Source organism: Apium graveolens, chromosome 6, assembly GCF_009905375.1.
Source record: "Apium graveolens cultivar Ventura chromosome 6, ASM990537v1, whole genome shotgun sequence".
Classification (NCBI taxonomy): domain Eukaryota; kingdom Viridiplantae; phylum Streptophyta; class Magnoliopsida; order Apiales; family Apiaceae; genus Apium; species Apium graveolens.
The window spans coordinates 16,286,539-16,311,530 of record NC_133652.1 but is presented as its reverse complement, the minus strand read 5'-3'; the positions used below and the strand labels follow the sequence as shown (position 1 = coordinate 16,311,530).

At 29.4% G+C, this 24,992-nt stretch overlaps 3 protein-coding genes across 3 annotated transcripts; 1 reads left to right on the top strand and 2 right to left on the bottom strand.

The window, feature by feature from the left end:
* Positions 1-18,296: 18,296 nt before the first annotated feature.
* LOC141666906 (protein ASPARTIC PROTEASE IN GUARD CELL 1) lies at positions 18,297-20,079 on the bottom strand. Its single transcript, XM_074473152.1, has one exon. It carries the CDS (start codon positions 19,905-19,907, stop codon positions 18,474-18,476), a length of 1,434 nt encoding a protein of 477 aa, XP_074329253.1. The 5' UTR covers positions 19,908-20,079; the 3' UTR covers positions 18,297-18,473.
* Positions 20,080-20,394: 315 nt separating this feature from the next.
* LOC141664677 (uncharacterized) lies at positions 20,395-21,816 on the top strand. The gene is made up of 2 exons (XM_074470632.1): positions 20,395-21,106; positions 21,305-21,816. Exons 1-2 carry the CDS (start codon positions 20,524-20,526, stop codon positions 21,814-21,816), a joined length of 1,095 nt encoding a protein of 364 aa, XP_074326733.1. The 5' UTR covers positions 20,395-20,523.
* A 142-nt stretch (positions 21,817-21,958) lies between these two features.
* On the bottom strand, positions 21,959-24,567 carry LOC141664190 (glutathione S-transferase T3-like). The gene is made up of 3 exons (XM_074470087.1): positions 24,379-24,567; positions 23,759-24,198; positions 21,959-22,583 (listed from the first exon to the last, which is right to left on the bottom strand). Exons 2-3 carry the CDS (start codon positions 24,194-24,196, stop codon positions 22,506-22,508), a joined length of 516 nt encoding a protein of 171 aa, XP_074326188.1. The 5' UTR covers positions 24,197-24,198; positions 24,379-24,567; the 3' UTR covers positions 21,959-22,505.
* Between the last annotated feature and the right edge of the window lie 425 nt (positions 24,568-24,992).

Below are 24,992 nucleotides of genomic sequence, written 5' to 3'. Positions count from 1 at the left end.
AAGTCACGGAATTAGTGTTATAGAGAAGTCATTCGAGAACTCAGAAAGACCTATCGAGAACTCAGGAATTGTCTATCGAGAACTCAGGAAATGCTGTTGGAGATATCGACAAGTGTACATTCATTAGAGAACTCTGAGTTATCAATAAGCCAAAATCCATTAGGAAATGCTGTTGGAGATATCGACAAGTGTACATTCATTAGAGAACTCTGAGTTATCGATAAACCAAAATTCACTAGAGAACTTAGAGTTGTCGATAGGTCAAGTCAACAATGAAGTTTCAGAGATATCGACAAGCCAACATGCCTATCGAGATGTCAAGTTCTCTACAGCTTAATTGGAGATCTCGAAGTGAAGAAATTTCTCTAAGTACAAAATTGCAGAACAGTTTAATATCCAAGGTTGCAAATCAACAAACAATTCACTAGCTGGATTGACAAGTCTACAAAAAGCAGCTTGAGAGATGTGCAAGATCAATGACAAAGATTAACTGACAGAGGAGATTAAAGTAATCACGGGATGCTAAAGATATGCTAAGCCATAAATGGAAGATTTGCTTTTCTATAAATAGAAATGACAAGTGACAGTTTAGAAAAGCCAATAGCATGTTTATTATCCACTGTGTAAACCAGCAGTTAACTGAGTTATAAAGTTAACACTGGTCCTCTAGTTAAGAAGTACAAAAATAATCAAGATAGAAAACCTAGTATTCTCTCTCAAGAAAGAAGCTAAGTTCTAAAACAAGAACTTAGAGATTTTGTAGCAAAACACTGTTTGATTTTTAATATAAAATTAAGTGAGTTTTGAAGATCTTTGTTCTACATATTTGCATTGTTATTTATGTTTAACATCTACTCCCCAAAATTATTGATAACAATCAACTGCTAAACTCAGAGCAAAACCAAAAAGTAAACATTTAAGCTAAAACACATTCACCCCCCCCCCTCTGTGTTATATTCATATCTAACAAAAACTGACAGTGAGGGCATTGTTACAAGAAATAAAGCAAGACCGGTTGCAAAGGGTTGTTCACAGCAAGAAGACATTGATTATGATGAGACTTTTGCTCCATTTGCAAGGCTTGAGGCAATAAGAAATTTTCTAGCCTATGCTGCTCACAAGAAGTTTAAAGTGTTCCAAATGGATGTAAATAGTGCATTTCTAAATGGATAACTTGAAGAGAAAGTTTATGTTGAACAGCCTACAGGGTTCATTGATCCAAATTATCCAGATCATGTCTACTTACTGGATTAAGCACTATATGGATTGAAGCAAGCTCTAAGGGCCTGGTATGAAACACTTGATCTATTTTTGTTATAAAGTGGTTTCACAAGAGGTACAATTGACAAAACTCTCTTTTATAAATACCATGGCAAGGAATTGTTATTAGTACAGATATATGTTGATGATATCATTTTTGGATATACTAATGATAAACTCTGTGAGAGATTTGCAAAGCTAATACAGTCTGGGTATCAAATGAGTATGATGGGAGAATTGAGTTATTTTTCGGGGTTACAAGTAAAACAGACTGATGAAGGGATCTTCATAAATCAATCCAAATACACCAGAAATTTGCTCATACGATTTGGAATGCAGGACTGCTCAGCTGCATCAACTCTCATGGTCACTGCAACCAAGTTAGATTTAAATACTGGTTCTTCAGTAGATATAACTAACTACAGAGGTATGATTGGCTCACTCCTATATTTGACTACTAGTAGACCTGATATCATGTATGCTACCTGTCTCTGTGCAAGGTTCCAAGTCGATCCAAGGGAACCTCATATGTTAGTTGTGAAAAGAATTTTTAAATATCTCAAAGGCACCATGAATCTGGGATTATGGTATCCTAGAGATTCAGACTTTAAGCTTACTGGATATTCAGATGATGATTTAGCAGATGCAAAATAGACAGGAAAAGCACTTCTGGAAGCTGCCAATTTCTTGGTGGCGGATTGGTTTCTTGGTATAGCAAGAAACAAAAGTCAATTTCCACATCAACTGTAGAAGCTGAATATATTGATGCAGGAAGTTGTTGTGCTCAAATTATATGGATGAAGAATCAGTTACTGGATTATGGGTTAGACTATTATGTTATTCCTATATATTGTGATAATCAAAGTGCTACTGCAATGACAGGAAATCCAGTGCAGCATTCAATGACTAAATATATCAGCATCATGTATCATTTCATAAGTGAGCATGTGGAAGCATGTACAGTGGAATTGGTCTTTGTTCCAACAGATCAGCAATTAGCAGAAATATTCACCAAGCCTCTCTGTGAAGCTATTTTCACAAGACTGGTGAATGAATTGGGAATGATATCAGGACAGTTCTCAAACTCTGATAATTAAGAAATAACTACTAATATTTGAAGCGTGGTATCTTATTATGTGTCAATACTTGTTAGATACTGATTATTGTGTTAAATTATGATGTCATAATAACATGCAATTAACTTCTATGAATCCTAGCTGATAGCTACATGTTAAACTACTGATTATGCGTATATGCTCTGATATTAGTTAAACTTGCTTTGACTAATAGATCCTGACAGTAGTTGTTAAATTCTGATATTTGTCAAACTAGTGTTGACTGATAAATCCTGATAGTCGTGATTAAATACTGATAATGGTCAAACCATGGTTGACTATTATGTTTTATTGATTATTTTGAATTTATTCGAAATAAATGTTTACTCGGTATTTTTAATTAACAGTGAGTTAATGAAACATCTTTTGCTTTCTTTGATTCCTTAACTGAATGAATGTTTCTTTTCTTGATTGTGTTTAATCTTCGAATAACTGTTCATATTCTAATTGGTACTGAATGCTGAATTTCCGAATTTTTTCAATAATGCATATATTCAACTAATCATTGTTTAAGTTGCATGTGTTTACTTCAGTACAGACTAAGCACATCATTACAGGAAGAAACTGATTTCACTGGAAAAATTTAAGAAAAGGTTTTAATTCTACACTGAGAAGAATTATGATCTTTGAGTGTACTTATCTATCCAAAATGTCTATTCAGGACATACTTTTGAAACTTTCTTTTTCTCTCCAAGAAAGTTGTCCACACTCAATCACAAAATCACATATCTTATATCTTAAATTTCTCCTTACAACTGAAATACTTGAATTCATTTCTCAAATATTGCCAAAAATCAAGTGACATAGTTCTTGAAATTATGATCACCACTCAGAAATAACATTTATTGGTAAGAGACTACATGCTGAGGTAGATCTTTATGACACCAACAGAAACACAGGGGTTTTATCAGTTTTTACTGAAGACCCTGTGAAAGCTTTCAATAACACATTCAAGTGTCGGTTATTTGCAAGAAGAACAAGGTTTGAGATCACGGTACATAACAGTAACCTGATTAAATCCTCTCCAATTCAAATGGAGGTTCCCATATTTGGTGAACAACAACTGTCACAACCACAGTGTTAAGTGTGAGTTCAATTATGACTTCAGATTCACAAGGTATAAATATTGTCTTTACTTTATCAACATTTATTCTAAATACTGATTTGGTATTGTCAGCATTTATTTTTCATGTTATAAATCCCGTTGGTATGATTATTTCTAGACCTTATTTAAGGACTACATCTAGTTGTATGACCACAGATCACCCTTCTTTAGCAACCTCTTATTTATGTACGACAAATTATCTGAGCTTTTATGTGAGTTATGTGAAAAGATTTAGAGGAAAACATAATTAAAGAGAGGCAGGATCCTTCGTGGAAAAAGGAGAGGTAGATGAGAGATAGGATTTAGTAATCCTTGTGAGAAAACTCTGACTATTAAAAGTCATGAGATGTGTGGTGTGAGAAATAGTGAGACTACTTTAAAAGAATAGAGAGATTAAGTGTTATTGTTATATTTTTGTAGGTACACGGAGTACTAAAGAAACAGATGTTGAACAACAGTCTGTTAACCCTTGAAGAAACTTTGATGTACCAAGTGTTATTAATCTCCCTGCAGGTCTAAGTACTGATACTTTCTTGCAGTCCATTCAATCTACTATTCCACCACATGTAGCAATCCCTGTTTTTGCTGAAAACAGTCCATTCACTTTACTATTCCACCACCAGAAGTAATCCCTGTTGTTGTTGAAGATGTAGTAGCACAACAGTCCATTCATAAAGTTTCATCCATTTCAGGGTCACCACAGCACGCTACAGGAACTGAGATTTTGGAAGTAAATTTAGAAGCTCCACTTCATTTATCTACAATTCTTGAAGATGTAGAGTTTACTGTTGTTGGTATTGAAGCTTCTGAAGCTACTGGATCACATACTACACTAATTTATGAGTCTATCTTAAATGGTAAAGCTGGTGAGAAAGTTCAACAGATAGTTCAAAATCTAGTTACAAAGGGGGAATCTAATGATGATGAAGAAGCTAATATTTCTAATGTTCTTATAGATCCTGAAGATGATCTTTTCTTCCACGAAGATATGCTTACAGATGTAAGGCAACAAAAACTGAAAGAGTTAGATGTCAAGAAGAAACATGATTATTTTGAAGCTATCTAAAATGTTAAATGGAAAGATGATACATATCCTATTTCCGGAACAAATGTTGTTGAGCATCTGGAAACAGCTGAACGGAGAATTCAAAATCCTGATATGCTGACTCATCTGAAAGCATCAACTCTGGTTGTCAGATCCTTACATACAGCTCAAGAAGCAACTACTTCTCAAATTAATCAGATCAAAGAATCATTGATTGCTTCAAGGCTGACTACACATCAGGAAATTCATAAACAAATTGCACCAATAACTTCCAGACAAACTACAATTGAAGCTAATCAAGCTAGATTGGAAGCTAAATAAGTTCAAATGTCTGATCAACTTACAGAGGTACAGAATTCAATGGAGCTGATTCTTTCTCTAATGCTTGGTGATGATACCAAAAGACGGAGAAATTTTTTAAATATAAATACAAATAACTGACATTGACAAATACTGATGATAAAAATCCTGATGGAGGTAATAAGGGGGGCAGAAGGATAGTGAAATGAGAAGAGGTTAAGAGCTGGTTGGAATTAGCGGTTCATTAAAAGCAATCACTAGATCTCAATCTAGACAAGGTGGAGAAAGTGAAAGAAGAAAAAGAAGAGTTAGTGAATTGACCGTGACTACAACATTTCAACAAACTTTACAAGTCACAATTGCTAATGAAGACCAGGGTATTCTGGAGTTAGAAGATGGTATAGAAGCAAGTCAATATCTTCAAACTCTGAAAGTAAAAGGAAGAAAGACAACTCTATTCAACAAGGATCCAAAGATTCAAACATTTGACTCTGAGGTGAGTAGAAGAATCTTTGAAAGAGAAAATCCTGGAGTTGATCTAGAACAACTAAGGCAAATGAAGGAAGACTTCAAGAATTCCATGAAGACAACAAATGTTGATATTGCTGTTATTTCTTAAGAACTTTATGAAGATGATCCTTCTAACAGACCAACCAAGGGTATAGTCATAAGGGAGGAAAGTCAGGCAGATGCTGAAAGGTGTTTCAGATTTCAAGCTATCTTAAATGCTGACAGGAAGCATAAAGGGAAAGAGAAGATAGGAGAGAAGTCAAAGCTTTCAAAGCCTAAAGCCAAAGTTGTTGCAAAGAAGAAATCAGTAGCTACAACAACTAAATCACAAATACTGATAGATCCAATCTATACATTTGCTAAATCTTTTGATACTGATAAAATTGCTGAAGAAGAATAAATCAGCCAAGCTCACCAAAGAAGGAAGATTTATGGAGCTGACTGGGCTAAAAAATTGAAATTATCCTCTGACATTGCTCAAGTTAAAGAAGAAGTTGTTATTCAACCAATCACAACCACCTCATGTTGTTTCTCAAACCCAATTCAAGATGATTTATCAAATCCTAATTTTGAAAATATAGTCTCTGATAAGCCAGAACTTACTTTTGAAGAGAAGAAGAAGCTACTATGGAAAAGTAAGAAATCAACACCTAGAAGAGATTCTTTTGAAACATTAAAGAAGATTTACAGTGGAAGTTCTCACTCTAGAAGACCTGGAATCACAAGTGGTCTTGGAAGATTAAATGATGATCTATCTGTAGGAGATACTTTGATTTTAAGAAAGTATTTTAATTTGACAGAAATTGGAGATAATGTGATACTTTAAGACTTACAGAAGATCATAGCAGTTCAAATTGATCTTGTTGGAGAGAAAATTGATTTATTCTGGAGTCTGGGAGAAACTTAAGGTTGACACAAGAACAGTTAAGAGATAAACCATGGCAGGAATTGGAATTTATTGCCACAATTCTTAAGGTAACTAATTCCGTAATTGCCAAATGGTCTGCATTCATAAAGAACCTGATACAGTTAAAGTAGAAAGGAATGTCTTACAAATCTAACTATATTCGAAAGTACATTGATCAAACTGAATATGTTGTTGATATGCCTATTGGAGGAGCCAAGATAGAAATTAGTCTATGGACTAATGTTTTAACTTTTAATCTTGATGGAAATAAAATTGGATTTCTGGAGCTCGATGATCTATCTCATGGAAATTCAAAGTTACATAATCTCAGGCCTACCATCTATCAGAATGATGAATAAACATATGAACTGAGAAAACATAAACAGAGGATGCAATGGTATTTGGATGTAAAAGAAGAAAATCTGTTGAGGAAGTTTCTTGAAGATTTTCCAGATTGTGTTAGAGTTCAGAATGAAGAGTAAACTCTGATATTCACTGACGTAAGAAAGAATATGCTTACTTGGTTTCTGCATTTAGATAGTTTTGACATCATCAATTGGAACTTGTACATATTTCCATAATGCACAAGTTGGGGGAAATTGTTAGATATAATTGATGATATTTGGACAAGAAACTATCAGAAATTCATATCAGGACTTATATCATTATTTACTGAAGAATGACGCCATCAGTACTTGATGATCAGCAAATGATGTCATCAGGATTTGTCACTTCAGTATATATTCAAGGAGGAAAAGGAAAATAGGAATTTAAGGCGGTGAATGACTTTATCTCATAAGCAATCATACATGGATAAATTTCCTTATTGTAATAGAATGGGATTCCTTATTTGATTGTGTAGTTGTGCTCTATATAAAGCAAAGATTAGGTTCATGCTATAAGCATTGCGAACATTGTTATATCATTCGCATAACCTAACAGCTCTCAAGTATATTTGTTCATCCTTTCGAAAGGAGTACATTTGTAATCAGTTTTTATCTGTTAATATAAAAACTCTTGATTTTGTTGAAACTTTGTCGAATTATTTACATAAACTGTATTCACCCCACTCTACAGTTGATTACGGACCTAACAAATGGGTTGGAATGATTATATATTTTTTTAATTTTATCCTATTATATTAGTGTATTAATATTATTATGTTTATTTTTTTTATTTGTTTAAGCTATATTTATTTTTTATTTAAATTAATAAATATGGCCTGAAATATGTGTCGGTGTTTCAAAAACCCAAAATATCCACTAAACATTACATTTTCAGTGGTACCATATAGTCCTAGATATCATATCAAATAATTTTATCTCACCAACATTTTCCGACGTTAAAAATCAAAGTAAATTAAAAGTTTGTTTTAAATCAGTTTTTGTAAATTATAAATTATTATATAATATCATCTTAAAAATTTTTAAAATAAAGAATTTAAAATACATGATTAAATGATTTTAAAATATGTGAACAAAAATACTTGATAAATATTGTTGCTCATATTACATAAATATTTTATATTATCTTTTTAAATTTTTTATTCCTTTATTCAAATATTATATTAATTTTTGATTTTTTTAAAAAGAATAATTATATCCTATAAGTTATTAATTACCAAATAATTTTGACAACTTATAAATAATTTATAAGTAAAATTATTCAAACATCTAAATAATTACGATTATGATACTTTTTAACTTAAGTCGTAAGTTATATTTTTTAAGAAATCTGAAACGACCCTGTATATTTTGTAACTCAAATCATCACAATTAAGCAAATTAAGTAATTTTACTACTTTTAAATTTAAATACACTAACTTGCAAATATTCATTTGACCCCCGAAAAAAACAAATTAATATAAGAGTTAAATATCAAATTGGCCACTAAATAAACTTGCATATTTCAAATTCACCACTGACAAATTCGCCGTCTCATTTAAAACAATTCAAAAGGCATAAATATCATTTAAAATACTTTAAAAAGCATAAACAATTTACAAATGATGGACGTACTTTTAAAGAAGGCATTAGGTGTCTTTGGGATGATGATTCAGTTATGAATTTGGTTAATTTGTCTGCAAGTCTTCATAGAATAAATGTTTATGTCGATCATTTGTCTAATAATGAGGACAGAGTGGTGATGCACGAGAATTATGCAATTTAAAGTGTTTTAAATGAGATGTCGAATTTGTCGGTGGTGAATTTGAGATATGCAAGTTTATTTAATGTCCAATTTGATATTTAACCCATTAATATAATAATTTGCTGTTGGGCGAAGACAAACGCGGCCTTAACTCTGACACCAGTTGTATAAGAAAGGTGTTGAAGCCCTAAAAAGTGTATAGGGGAATAGAAAACAAAAACTCAGAAACAAAAACAAATGAGGCCGCGGAGAGATGGGATGTTTCTAAGGGTGGTTGCCCCTCTCCGTAAATGATCATTCTTGATCATCCTTTTAGCCTGTGATTTCTATCTTCCTAATCAACAACCCTTGTGTATGTATATATGTATGTATATATATGTCTGTGGTGTATATCAGCAAGAAGAAACATGAAGAAAATGCCAATAATAATAATAATACTAGTAATAATGATGACGATGATGAGGTGGAGTTGTAAATAATGAGAGGCTATGATGATAATAAGTTTGTTAGTGTTTCTGAGTTTTGTTGGGGCAGGGAGTGTATGTGACCCGTATCTTGGCGGGGCAACCCGAAAGCTGGGGGTTGCAGCCATGGCGGTGGAACCCTCTCTGCCCAATGTTACAGATCTGAGCCTCACTTGATCTTTTTCATTTTCTACTAATTACTATTACACCCAACTTTTTTTTTTTATTTTAATAATGGTCTTTAGTTTCTTAAAAATTAGTGCATTTTTGGTAGTCTAATTTTACTGTGTTGTTGGGTTATTTAACTATATATTAATAGACATTTGTAGATCTTATTTAGTCCATACAATTACCAGGATCCAGTTGTGACTTTGGTGAAATTGCTTCACTGGTTGTTTTTATGTATTTGATTTCCCCTTTCATTATGCTTCTAGTTCCGGGTCTTAATTAAGTTCATTTAGAATCGGCACTCCCAAATTATAGTAATCAATTATTAAATCTCTTTGTCATCAGTTCAGAACTTGTAGCTATTTCTTTAAAAAACAATCAATTTGGAGATCATTACACGAAGACGATTCGTTCTACCGAACTGAACTAAGAGCGCTTTCTTATCAAGACCGTAAAGATACTTATTTGTCATCGCCAGAGCAGTACAATGCCTATAATAAGTCATCAATGTACATTATTAAGCTGTGCTGCAGCTAATTCTAGTTAATAGAGTAATCAAACTTCATTTAAAATTTGGGATCAGGGGAGCTTGAATTTGCCCATCTCCTTTATTTTTTATTTTTTTTAAAAAAAATGCCCATATCCTTTATTAAAACTGAGTTTTAACTGGCTTCATACCATAAAATATAGATAAAGGAAATTCGCTACCTAAAAGTATCTCTAACGAGTTAGATTTATTTTATAAAGGTGAGAATTGCTTTAACTATTGTCTTACTTTTAGGTCACTTCAACTATAGGGGTAAAATCATAGCTATTTAGAATTAATCTTATATATTTGTGATCCTCTTTCGACCCTCCATATCATTTCACTGTTCCTTTTTTTTTTTTTTTAATTTCCTCATGTATAACTCTTTTTTATCAAATAGAGATGTCTTTTTCATGTAGAAGTCTGTGTATTATTATTTTAATTTTCATGTAATGTGAATGGTGAAAATGTTTATACATTTATTTATATATTACCTTTTTTGTCATCTGCAACAACTTGTACATGTATATATTATAGTGTATTATAATAGAAAAAATTATATATATATATATGTTCATTATTATTATATTTTACGTATAGATGCACTATTTATATTTTTATATTTTTATTTTGAACATAAATACAAAAAGATATTATGTAATATTGATTGTAAAAATATTATTTTATTGTTAACTAAATTTTTAAAAATTCTAATATAAAAGATTTGTTTTAGTCATCATATATTTTATTTATATGTAGTAATTTTTGTTAATCATATTTTTTATTTTTTTTAAGTATATTATTATATTTTCAATCAATCTTAATAAATATTTAATTTTATTTTATAAAGTTTAAAGTATTGACATAAATATAAAAATGTTCTAATATTAGTATTAAATATATTTTATTAAATATTACTACCTCTACCCTCTGATTTCTTTACATTTTTTCCACATTTTTGACACGCATTTTAAGGCAACTATAAAGTATAGTTCCGGAATTTATTTTTAAATTTTTCTTTTCTTTTTTTTTTTATAAAAAATTGAACATTATATTTTGATTTAGAATATTTTTTTTTAAAAAAAAATATGCAATTATATTTAATAAAAACATTAAAGTGCGTGCAGAATCCCCGCCCCCGGTATAAAGAATTGAGGGGAACAGAGGGAGTATAATTATTTTTTTCAATAAAAATATATTTGAACTAAATAAAAATTAATATTTTGAATATAGCTAATGATTATAGCTAATATTCCTGAAGTAAAAATATTTACAAGTTCAGTAAAATTTTAGTTAAGAGCAACTTCAATAGAGTGCTATAGTTCATTCCTTATATTTAACTAGCATAAAAACCCGTGCAAGGCACGGGTTGTTTTCTAAAATTTGATCTTGAGTTATGAATTAATATCGTCATTTAAATCATTTAGAATTTTATCTGTTATAATTTTAATCTTTTCTTATAATAATTAGATAATATATTGTAAATGACACACATGCAGTACACGTGCCCGCACACACGTAAATTCAACTGAATTTATTAAATAATAGTTGGAATTTAATTGAATACATATAATTTAATCTTTCAATATCCTTTTAAAGTTCGTCAATATCAAATTAGAGTACAAAGATATGAAAATTTTATTTATTTAATATAGAATGTGTAAAACCGTTGTTAAAATTTTGTTAAATATATATTTCATAATTTTGAACTATCCTTCTAAGGTTCATCAATATTAAATTTGGTTATGCAAAAAGGAAACATTATTAATTTAATATAATTTTATTAATAATACCAATGTAAAATTATTTTATCTATTTGATCTACACAAGTATAACTATTGTTCAACATATGTGTAGAACTTAAGTTATATATTTGTTAAACACTTGTCTTAAATTGTTTAAAAAATAAATTATAAAATGTAATAAATATATTTTCGTTATAAATTATGTGTATTCAATATAATTTTAACTATTTTTTAAATAAACGATATTGAACCAAAGTTATATATGAGTTGGGAGGTGGATTTACACGTTAAGACTATTTGTACCGAATCTCATCTTGTATATATAATATTGCACATGTGGATGACCTTGGATAAAATCTTGATATTAGACTATTTTCTCATATAATGTATAAGGATATATTTGTAAATATATAAAATATGATCGAATTTACAAATACACCCTTAAAATTTTACATGTAAAATTCTTCGATCTCGGGATTGTCACGCGAGGATGACTCGGACCCATCTTTCTCACGTACATGTGTATGTATGTATGTATATATGTATATATGTATGTATGTATGTATGTTTGTTTGTATGTATGTATGTATGTATGTATGTTGTGTGTATGTTGTGTGTGTATGTTATGTGTGTGTATTATATGATCATATCAAATTTGGTGACGACTAATTTCACATTTTGAGTATTTTTTAAAAATCGAGTTAAGTCCGAAAAATAATAACCTATCACCGATCAAGTTAGTAAGTTTAATACCCATTAGTTATTAACTTGATTTTACAAAAAAGAGTCTCAAACACATCAATCCTTATTTATATAGCATTTACAAAAATTTGTCGTATTTGTAAGATGCTTTTATCGAGATCGTAATTTTGAACCTATAAAACTGGATAATGAAGATTACTTTATGCTGGATCACATTGTCAAATTTCGAGTATCTTTTAAAAAATAAGTGAAGTACTAATTTTGAATTCGAAATAAGCTGAAGTTTAATGGCTCTTTATACCCGTGAATGTTTATTTATTTTTAAATATTTTTTAAAAATATAATACTATGTATATTTTAATTATGTATTCATTAACACATTTATAATTACTTAAAACTTATAATTTTTTAATAAAAAGTTATTATATTTTTATCAAATATAAAGAGTTTATGATCAAAAAATTGAATTTTATGTCTCACTAACTTTTAAGAGTAATTAGACATTTTACGAATAACAAAATGTCTCAAAATTTTAAGGTAACAATAAGTTTCGATCACACGTACTTATATTATATGCATGGTGAAAGACTAATGTGAATAAGTGGGAGAGAGGTAAATTAATTGTCATTGTAACTTGAAAACCTGGGTTCGATTCCCTTTGTAATTTAGAATATTGATAAGGACTTGAGTTCCAACAATGTTACTTATACTTGTTCCTTTGATATTATATTATTAAAAATACTTTTCATATTTCTATTGGAGCACCTTTTTTAGATTTCTTAAATTACATGTTATCTTAGAATGATAAATAATATAAAATATTGGAACTTAGTAATTTAGAATATTGATAAGGACGTTGAGTTTCAACAATGTTACTTATACTTGTTCCTTATTTGATATTATATTATTAAAATTTATGTTTTCCTGTATCATTTTCGTGCAATTATGTCTCCCCTGTATCATATGAAAATTTGAGGAAACTGTCTCCTCAAATAATACTTCATTAGAGTAAGTCCAACAGCTTACTTATACAAGCTCTTAAGTCAAATTATAAGGAATTTGACACAAATTTATGCTCCAACAGTATCTTACTAGTTCCTTAAATCACTAAAATATTACTTTCATATCTTATTTTTAAAAAACTACTAGCCCTCCCTTTTATCACTTTTATTAATAAAAAATTTGTTACTCACTCTTTCTTTTACTTTTTTTGTCTCTCTTTCTTCTTGTTTTTGTCCAAGTTTATTATTATAATAATAATAAGGGATGAGTTTAGGCATTATTGTTGGAGTTGAAATATATAAAATAATGTCTTAACTTGGTAAGAGTCAATTATATCCTATGGGGGTTTTGGTGGTATGATTTGGTCGTCACTTGGCACGTGGTAAGTAGGTATAATAGTTTTTGGTGTAGTTGCACGTGCTAAAGTACATAAATATTTTTGAATAAATAATTTCATTTTTGCTAAAGAATATATTTATTTCATTTATTCTATTATACTATTATATATCTAATAATTTGTGTAAAAACATAATAGATATCTAATTAAGAAATTGAACTATAAATATATATTATTAAATGATATAAAATATTAATAAAAATATTATATGTATATTATATATAATATCATATATATAATACAATAAAAAATTATCTTAATAAAAATAAATATAAGTAACAATTAAGAATCGTTTATTAATCACGTTAAAGTAAAATCATTTTTTTTAAAAAAATTGAAATGTGCTAAAGTGTATTTATTTCACTTATTCTATTATACTATTATAATTGCTAATAATTTGTGTAACAAATACAATAGATAACTAATTAAAAAATTGAATTATAAATATATATTTTTAAATGATATAAATTATTAATAAAAGTATTATATCATATATATATGTATGTATAATACAACAATTCTCTTAATAAAAATAAATATAGTGACAATTAAGAATTTATTTGTTAATCGTGTTAAAGTAGTATCACATTTTTACAAAAAATTGAAATGTGTAAATTTGATTTAAAATATTTTTGAATAGATAATTTCATTTGTATCTTATAAAATAAGAAACATATTTAGAATATATTTGGGTATAATATTAATATGTTTTGTTTCTTTTAAAAAATTTAGAGACATCAATCCTATAAAATATAAAAATGAGGAAGAAATATAATAATAATAATAATAATAATAATAAAACTATTAAAATTTCAAATTGAATGCAAATCTAATAAAATACATTGTATCCTATATTTATTTCATTTATTCTAATATTCCATTATAATACTTAATAATATGTATAAAACCACAATAGGTAATTAATTAAGAAATTAAAAGATAGTTACATATTCATAAATGATATAAAATAATATTAAAAATATTATATATATATATATATATCTTACAATTAACAATTATCTTCATAAAAATAAATTTAAGTAAAAATTAATAAATTATTTGTAAATCGGGTTAATGTAGTTCACTTTAAAAAAATATTTTGTATGGGTATATTTGATTAAAAAAAATTGTAAAAAGATAATTTTAATTTTTATCACATAAAATAAGAAATACATTGAAATTATATTTAGATATAAATATTACAGGTTTCATTTTGTAAAGGGGAAAATGATAGATTGTCTTTTAAAAAACTAGAAAGAAATATAATAATAATCTTAAAACTATTCTAATTCAAAATTGAAAAACAAACTAATAAAATAAATTTAAAATTACTATATCACAAGGTGATAAAAAAAGTTTTATCACAAAAAATGTAAAGTATTTTTTTTTCAAAATCATTACTAAAACCGAAAAATTATGAAATATTGGAAATATAATTTTATATCAAACTCCACAATATTAATAAAATAAAATATATAAATAAAATAAAAATAACTATGTAAACATATTATGTGAACTATTATTATATATTATTAAATGATGTAAAATAATATTAAAAGTATTATGTTATATATATATATAATACAAGAAATAATTTGATTTAAAATATTTATGAATATAATTGTAATTTTTATTTTATAAAATAAGGAACATGTTTAAATTATATTTAGGTATAAGTAATATATGTGTTTTGTTTTATTTTATTACAAGAGAAAATTATGTTTGCCTTTTAAAAAATTTAGAACACATGAATTCTATAAAACTTAGAAATAAGGAAAAAATATATTAATAAAAATTATTACAATTCAAAATTGAAAAAACTAATAAAAACATTACAAATATAGCATTATGAATCCTATAAAATATAAAAATTTGGAAGAAATATAATAATAATATAAATTTTTTTACCAAACACAATAGATAACTAATTATAAAATTGAACTATAAATATATATTCTTAAATGATATAAAATAAAAACTATTTTATTATATATATATATATCTAATACAAACAACAATTATCTTAATAAAAATAAATATAAGTAATAATTAAGAAATCATTTGTTAATCACGTTAAAGTATATTTTTTTTTTTACAAAAAATTGAAATGTGATACTTTGATTTAAAATATTTTTGAATATATAATTTCATTTTTGCTAAAGAATATTATAATATTTAATAATTTGTATAAAAACACAAAAGATAGCTAATTAAGAAATTGAACTATAAATATATATTATTAAATGATATAAAATATTAATAAAAATATTATATTTATATTATATATATAATATAATTAACAATTATCTTAATAAAAATAAATATAAGTAACAATTAAGAATCATTTATTAATCACGTTAAAGTAAAATTATTTAAAAAAAATGAAATGTGCTAAAGTGTATTTATTTCACTTATTCTATTATACTATTATAATTGCTAATAATTTGTATAACAAATATAATAGATAACTAATTAAGGAATTGAATTATAAATATATATTTTTAAATGATATAAAATAGTAATAAAAGTATTATATCATATATATATATGTATGTATTTATAATACAAGTAACAATGATCTTAATAAAAATAAATATAGTGACAATTAATAAATTATTTTTTAATCGGGTTAAAGTAGTATCATTTTTTTACAAAAAATTGAAATGTGTAAATTTGATTTAAAATATTTTTGAATAGATAATTTTATTTTTATCTTATAAAATAAGAAACATATTTATAATATATTTAGGTATAATATTACATGTGTTTTGTCCTATAAAATATAAAAACGAGGAAAATATATAATAATAATAATAATAATAATAATAATAATAATAATAACAATAGTAATAAAACTATTACAATTTCAAATTGAATGCAAATCTAATAAAATACATTGTACCCTATATTTATTTCATTTATTCTAATATTCCATTATAATACTTAATAATTTGTATAAAAAACATAATAGGTAATTAATTAATTACATGTTCTTAAGTGATATAAAATTATATTAAAAACATTATATATATATAATTCAAATAACAGTTATCTTCATAAAAATAAATCTAAGTAAGAATTAATAAATTATTTGTAAATCGGGTTAATGTAGATCATTTTTAAAAAATATTTGGTATGGGTATGTTTGATTAAAAATTTTGTAAAAAGATAATTTTAATTTTTATCGTATAAAATAAGAAATACATTGAGATAATATTTAGGTATAAATATTACAGGGTTTCATTTTGTAAAGGGAAAAATGATAGATTTTCTTCTAAAAAACTTGGAAGAAATATAATAATAATCATAAAAATTATTCTAATTCAAAATTGAAAAATAAACTAATAAAATAAATTTAAAAGTACTAAATCACAAGGTGATAAAAAAAACTTCTATCACAAAAAATGTAAAGTATTTTCTTTTTCAAAATCATTACTAAAACCGAAAAATTATGAAATATTGGAAAGATGTAAATACAAAACAATTTTTTAAATTTTTTTTATTAAATTCCACAATATTAAGAAAATAAAATATATAAAGAAAATAAAAATAACTATGTAAACATACTATGTAAACTATAATTATATATTTTTAAATGATGTAAAATAATATTAAAAGTATTATGTTATATATATATAATACAAGAAACAATTTGATTTAAAATATTTATGAATATATAATTATAATTTTTATTTTATAAAATAAGGAATACGTTTAAATTATATTTAGGTATAAGTATTATATGTGTTTTGTTTTATTTTGTTACAAGAGAAAATTATGTTTGTCTTTTAAAAAATTTAGAGCACACGAATCCTATAAAACTTAAAAACAAGGAAAAAATATATTAATAAAAACTATTACAATTCAAAATTGAAAAAACAAATAAAAAACATTATAAATACAGCATTATGAATCCTATAACATATAAAAATTAGGAAGAAATATAATAATAATAATATAAAAAATTTTACAATTCAAAACTGAAATACAAATCTAATAAAATATATTTAAAATTACTATGACAATTAAGTGTAAAATATTTTCTTCAAAAAATCTAGAACCGAAAAATTATAAAATATTATTACAACTGCCGTAAGATGCAAATCTCAAATAGCTTTTCATTTTTGATCAAATTGCACAAGATTAAGAAAAAATATATATAACTAAAAGAAAAATAATTATGTAAACATATTATATGATATGATTAAAATATATTCTATTTACAAATTTAAAATGTGGAAAAAATCAAATAATAGAAGAAATAAAATAAATTATAATACATATGTTATATTTAGGTTATCAATATCAAATATAAATAATATAATAATAACTAAATATATAAATACAAAAAATATAATTTTTTTGGAAAATACATTATTCATGAAAAATATAAAATATATTTAAAAAATAAAATTATCTTATTAAAAATTAGTTAAATAAAAAATAAATATTCAAAAAAAATTATAAGAAATTAATAATCATCCGTGCATCGCACAGCTAGTATTTTATAATATTTATAAGGATTATTACTAGCATACTGTTTACCTTCTATTTCTATGATCCGTGATTAATCAGCCATTCAGCCTGCTTAGAGTACTTCAAATCACATCCTTTCTCTTTTCGCTAAATCAGGCTTTAACCTAAATTAAGGGAGCTTGAATTTGCTCATCCCCTGTATATAATTAATTGATGATTCATTTAACGAATTACAGCCAATTGCCTTTTGGGCTTATTCTTAAATCTTAAGCCAGGTCCAGTATCGCAGTCTGGACTCTGGAGTGTAGACTTAGAGTGTGCACTACTGTTGTGTGGTAAATTTCATACTTTTTTTTGTTAATTGGTTAATTTTTGTGAATTGGTATAACAAAGCTACAATTTTTAATGAAAATAATTTCAACAACGTTTATGGCACAATTCAAATACTAATATTCTCTTGTTTCCATGAATACCCCTCCAAACACTACCCCTTCCAAATCCTATACAAAATCACTCCCGTCCAAACTCCAAAACACATACTACAAATGTAAAAACTGCAATAGCAAAAAAATAAATTGTCCTATGCAGGGCTATAAAAGTAAATTAGCATTTGTTGGCAGTGAATCCAATGGCCGAATGTCCCAAATCATAACTGACACGTGTCCCCTGCTGCTGTACATTTCCAATAATAGATAATGCCGAAGACGTCGGAGCAAAAGCGAAACAAAAAGTGCCCGCCGAGTCAACCGGTATCAAGTAATTCTTAGCCGGTAAAGCCCACTCTTTACCGTTGGAAAAGTGAAACGACACCGTTGGAACCTCCACACTTTTCTTTTTCGACAAATCATAACAAGTATCGAACAACGCAACGCCGTCAGTTGACGGCAAGTCTTTAGTGCCTTTCTTAAACGCGTCACGGAGTGTGTAATAAGCTCCGTTTTGTAACCGAGTCACGGCAGTGCCCGAGTCAATGATAACGCCGCCTTCACCGTCACTGTTTAACTTAAAAGTCGATTCTGATACTTTTAGCATCTCGCCGGCGACACTGAGTCCGGTTACTCCGATATAGTAATAAGTATCGAGTTTTTCGTTACGAACTAACGGAGCAGTAACGGCGTTAGGAGGAATAACCGAGTCAAACTCGAGTGTCGAAGCTGAGTCAGAATCACGATCCACTAAACAATACGAAAACGACGTCGCATTGATTTGCGAAGGAAACGAAAGCGAGCCGCCGCCGAGTCCAATCAAGCCGGCGGCTCCAACGAACAAGCCTTCATTACTATGACCACATCCAATAGCTACATTATCAACCGAAGCCGAGCCGCCGAAAGTTACTGTCTCGGTTACAAAATCGCCGACGGTGTACGAACCGTCGCCATACGAGACCTCATATAGACACGTGTCGTTACGGCATTGGAAGACATCGAGCGATTTACATTGCTGAGTATTGCAAGTGAGAGGTGAGTATGAAGATGATAAAGCGGGTTCGAAGATTGGATCGGTTTGTTGATAACAATCAGCGCAAGGTGCGCATTGTAGCCAGTTGACGTCACTACCAGTGTCGAGTACCATGTAGAGTTGACTCGGTGGATGACCGATTCCGAGTCGAGTAAAGTACTCGCCGCTTCCTTGACTCGTTCCTGAAATGACCGGTACTTCCAGCTCTTCAGCTGAGAACTCGTTGTAAACAGGTTTGAGATCTGATTTTAAAACGCCGTTGATTGCCAGATCTAGTCTGGTTTGGAGCGAGTTGACTCGGACTGAGTCACGGCCGAGTCGAGCTAAAGTGAGCTCCTTGTAGTCGTTGTGAGTAGTTTTGTGTATAGATGAGCGAGGATGTAGTTGGAGTGTGAGAGAAGCTGAAGCAGTACTTTCCTCAATTTGATTCAATGTGTTTATGGATTGGGAATCAAACGACAGCGTTTTGTGGATAGAAGCCGAAACGTCGAGAGTTGTGTGGCGCAGTGGCGTGTTGCGTGAAAGAACTGAAGTGAACGAGAGAGTGAGGAAGAAAAAGAAGCTCACTCTTTGTGCCATTTTGAAAGAGCGGGCAAGAGGAGAGTGTGTTGCTAGTGAGTAAGCTAGGTTTAGAGTGTGTGTATTTAAAGAGAGGTGTGTGTATAGGTAGAGGAGGTGTGGGAAGGATAAAAGAATTGGTGAGATGAGAAATTAGAGTGGGTCACGATAGACTTGTTGTGGGGGAGACAGAGGGACAAGAGAAGTAAGCCAGAGTGGTGCTTTGAATGATGTAATATTTATGTTTGTCAAATCTAGTCCATGTTTATTATTACTGTCCAATTTTCATGACTAGTGTGTTCCTCCGTTTGTTAGAGCATCTCCAAGGGGAGTAGCTAAACTGGTTAGCTAAAATAATATAAAGTAATGGTTATGTAAAATTTGTTGAATCTGTAAGGTGTTGGACTCCAATGGTGTTAGCTATAATGGTTAGCTATATTTCAAAAACACCTTTTTATTGGTTTTTTTCAAATTGTAACGGTCATATTCGAACGACTATATTCCAACGGCTATATTCCAACGGTCATATTCCAACGGTCATAATTTTTTGGTTATAAATACCAAGTTTCAGAACTGAACTAAACACAAATTTTCTACAAACTCAAATTCATTCACACTTCTAAAATACTCATTTGTAATGGAAAACACCACACAAATGATTTTTGATATCATGCAAGCAGAAGAAGAGGAGCATGAAGCAAGAATGAGAATGAGTGCTGCTTACCTCCACCATCGACGACAAAGAGCAAATTCTGAATCGCATCACGGTGGTTCCACGATGAATCATCGTGTAATTGATCGAAATAGAGAAGAAGGCCATGCTAGATTGTATCGTGATTATTTTGCCGATACACCTACATACACAGATACACAATTTCGTCGAAGATTTCGTATGCGTAGATTGTTATTTTTGAAAATTCAAGAAGCAGTTACAATGCACGACAATTATTTCACTCAACGAAATGATGCTGTAGGAATGCGCGGATTATCATCACTCCAGAAAGTGACAGCTGCACTTAGGATGCTTGCATACGGAACGACAGCAGATGCTATTGATGATTATGTTCGAATTGGTGAAAGTACTACAATAGAGAGCCTAAGAAGATTTGTTAAAGCTATCGTTGAAGTCTTCGGTGCTGAATATTTAAGACGACCAAACGATGAAGATGTGACCAGATTGTTAGCAGAAAATGAACAACGAGGCTTTCCTGGAATGTTGGGTAGTATTGACTGTATGCACTGGAAGTGGAAGAATTGTCCTACTGGTTGGCAAGGTATGTATACAGGTCATGTTCATGAACCTACTATTATATTAGAAGCAATAGCTTCAAAGGACTTGTGGATTTGGCATTCTTTATTTGGATTACCGGGATCGTTAAATGATATTAATGTTTTGGATCGATCTCATTTATTTCAAGAATTGGCAGAAGGTCGTGGACCTGAAGTGAGGTATACCATTAATGGGCATGAATATAATATGGGATATTATCTTGCTGATGGTATATATCCTTCCTGGCCAACTTTTGTGAAAACTATTCCAAAACCCCAAGGTAACAAAAAAAAATATTTTGCATGTGCACAAGAATCTGTTAGAAAAGATGTTGAGCGAGCATTTGGAGTATTACAATCTCGGTTTGCTATGATTCGTGGACCTTCACGATTTTGGGATGTGGAAACAATGAAGTATATTATGACAGCTTGCATCATATTACATAACATGATCATTGAAGATGAAAGGGAATTGCATACCGAAGAAGAACAATTTGATACAAATGTTGAACCAACTGTTCAAAGAGAACCACGTCATCCAAATACCCTTAGGGAATTCATACAGGTGCACCAGCAGATTCGAGACAAACAAGCTCATATTCGGTTGCAAAATGATCTTGTGGAACATCTTTGGCAGATTCACGGCGGTGACATGAATTAAATGTTTGTTATTTGATTTATCTTCAGTATTGTGTTGTAATTTTTTTCATTTATGTCATGTAATTTACTTTTATAATTGTAATGGTATTCTCTATGTAATCTGCTTTGTAGTAATCTGCTTTGTAACAATAAGAAGTATTGATTTATAAAATAAGCAAAATTAAGTCTAATACATAATATTGGCACAATAAAGTCAAGTACATGAAATAAAACATATTATGATATATTTCTCATTATCCTAGCTTTGAGTGCATCATAATATTTAACTTGATCCGGTAGCATTTTACTAGTGTCAATTGCCATGATGGATGCTTCATAAACTTGCCTCTCTCGCTCCTCTTTTTGCCTCTCCCGCTCCTCCTTAGCTAAGCGTAGCTGCAACTCCTCCTTTTGTAACTGCATCATATCCTTCTGTAACTGCAAGCTAATTTGAATTGATTCCGTTCTTGAAGAAGCAATGGCCAATGCATCTTTCTGCATTGTTTTAAGAATTTCCAAGCCCTCCTCATCTTTTGCTTCATTGGCAGCTCTTTTCAGTTTCTTTGCAGCTTTGCTTCCCATTGGACGTTCCATCATTTCATCAGAATCTCGGCTTGTAGGAATTTGACTGTCAACAGACTGTGAGGATACATCTTTGTCCTTAGTTGGCTTGTTCTTTTTTGCTAGACTAGCTTGATATTTGGGCGAAAATCACAATGCATTCCAGTGACGTATAAACATGAACTTCTCTTTCATAACCCCCTCATACATCTCTATTGTCTGGTCAACCTGCACAATGATATACACACATAAAATAACTACCATAAACCTCTGCAAAAACCAACAAGAACACCTTTGGGTATAACCTGCACAGTGCTAATATGCTCTTTTAATCCTGCCGTCCATCTGTTTAATTAATGTATACCCTATTAAAGTTTTTTTTCATTTGACAAACACCTGATTACTAGCTGCACCTGTATTAATAATGATTATGATCTACAATACTAAAGCAATTGTTGCCGCTACATAACAGACACATATGCAGGGTTTATAATGGTATCTTTAGGTAAGTTAGGCAAGTTTCTATCATGTTTAACACTACCATCAACTGTTATCTTATACTCCAGGCAACACTGCAATGCATAAAAGACTCTGATAGCATGGTCCATACAAATTAGCTGTAAATGCGATACATGTTTGGTCAAGACTTTTTCCACCTATATATTTATTTGGAACTAGTCCTTTTAAATTCTCCCATTCATTCCCCTGTTATGTTGGCCAAATATCATGAGGCATGAACTGAAGATCTCACCAAGAAATTATGAGACAACCTAAATTCAAGGTGGCCTCAACTAATGCACTGAAGCAGTAAAGGTACAATTATATAGCCCAAAAACACTGGTGGAGCAAGTTCAGTAAATTCAAGGTGGCACATTGATTGGATTGTACCATGAGCAAATGACTTAAAATGATGGGACTTTCCTATAAAGAAGGCCTTCACGAGACCAACAATTGCAAACAAATGCTAAATAAAGAAACTGAGTCTTTACAAAACACTGGTGGAGAGTTACACAAGTTTATGTTACCATATAACAAATTAAAGGCTGAAGCAAGTAGGTGCTGCACCAAGACCATGGAAGGAAAGTTGTAAAACTACAGAACAAAAGCTAAAAAGTACTTAAATACTACATGAGACAGAGACAACCTAAATACTACATTTGAGAAATTATGCTTAACCAAGGAACTCATCCCTATACTGACAACAAATTTAACTTCATAGTGAACGAATAACACATACGACTCATATTAAAAATCGAAACCACAAGACAAAAGAAAGTATTACCAGAAAGCAGCCATCTCACTAGTAGGCACTTGATCATACAAATTCTGGTAAAAAATCCTTAACGGATCTCTCTGAAAAGTCGAAAACATATAAAAGTGTTATCAAGTAAATAACAATGTACCTTATCTTGTTCAGTCAATCCACTCTGATTTCTTCCGCAAATCTGATTGTAATATCCAATAAACTTGGCCACTTTTTCATTGATTGTGCACCAACGATTACACAATGAATTAGCACTCCGATCACTCTCTAGCCTTTCTTTATTTTCTTCGCAATATTTCCAAATCCTAGCCCAATAGTTTGTATGTGTCTGATTATTTCCTTGCACGGGATCCATACTAACATTCAGCCACGCGGAAATAAGCAGCATATCCTCTTCAATCAAAAAATTCTTTGACCTTTTGCCTTTCTTCAGTTTCAAAGCTTCTTTTTGGGGCTGGGGCTGGGTTTGGGGCTGAGTTTGGGGTTGTGATTGAGATTGAGTTGGTTGAGAAAATATCAAATCTTCAATTTGTGAGACTGATCCATCATTAAGCAAAGAAAGAAACGAGACCTCCATCTCTATTACAACACAACAAGAATTGAATGAATGAAGTGCAAACCCCCAAATTTCTAAACCAAAACCCTAATTATATATATGTTCTATCAAAATAACACAGACTTTGTAAAACAAAATCCTAATTACATACACATAGCAATTTTGATTCAAGATAAAATCAAAATAAGTAAATACAAACTAACCTCTGCAATAGGCGGGAGAGAAGAATAGAAGTTGCGGGAGAGAAAAAAGACGCGCGAGATGAGCTGGATGATTATAGAAGAGGGTGTTGCAATCTTTAGAAGTAGCGTGCCAAACTCTGATAGCTAAAAATTTGCCTAACAGACGAAGACGGTTGGAGCGGTGTTTTTGAGCGAAGATATGTATAATTGGTACTGTTCACTGCCAGCTGGAGAGTTTTAGCTAACAGGGAGTAAACGTTGGAGTTGCTCTTATTTAATATATATGATGTTTGTCTTTTTATACACATAGTTAGGAGACTTATTATATAGATAAATTTATTATTTTAAATTTTTTTTAATAAAAATATGAGATCAGATCTTTTATTCATAAAAAAGAATTTCAAAAAAATATATTTTAATAGTATAGTCAAACCTTCTAAACATGTGTGCTATAAAATCAAACATCATATATTAAAAAAATAGAAGAATTGCTGGATTTTAGAAAGTAAAAAATATTATTTATTTAAAAATGAAAAAAATTACTCCGCGTCCCACTAGATAGTATACGTTGGGGGTTTGGCACAAAAGTTAAGAAAAATTGTTATTTAGTCAAGAAAAATACGAAAAGTGGATGA

Excerpts from the sequence above, each read along its gene's own strand:
- LOC141664190 (XM_074470087.1), bottom strand. The coding sequence starts at position 24,196 with ATGGAGGTCTCGTTTCTTTCTTTGCTTAATGATGGATCAGTCTCACAA. Across the intron at positions 22,584-23,758 it reads GATTGACTGAACAAGATAAG|GTTGACCAGACAATAGAGAT; the intron begins GTACATTGTTAT and ends ATCATTGTGCAG.
- LOC141664677 (XM_074470632.1), top strand. The coding sequence starts at position 20,524 with ATGGAAAACACCACACAAATGATTTTTGATATCATGCAAGCAGAAGAA. Across the intron at positions 21,107-21,304 it reads AGGCTTTCCTGGAATGTTGG|AATTGGCAGAAGGTCGTGGA; the intron begins GTAGTATTGACT and ends ATTTATTTCAAG.
- LOC141666906 (XM_074473152.1), bottom strand. The coding sequence starts at position 19,907 with ATGGCACAAAGAGTGAGCTTCTTTTTCTTCCTCACTCTCTCGTTCACT.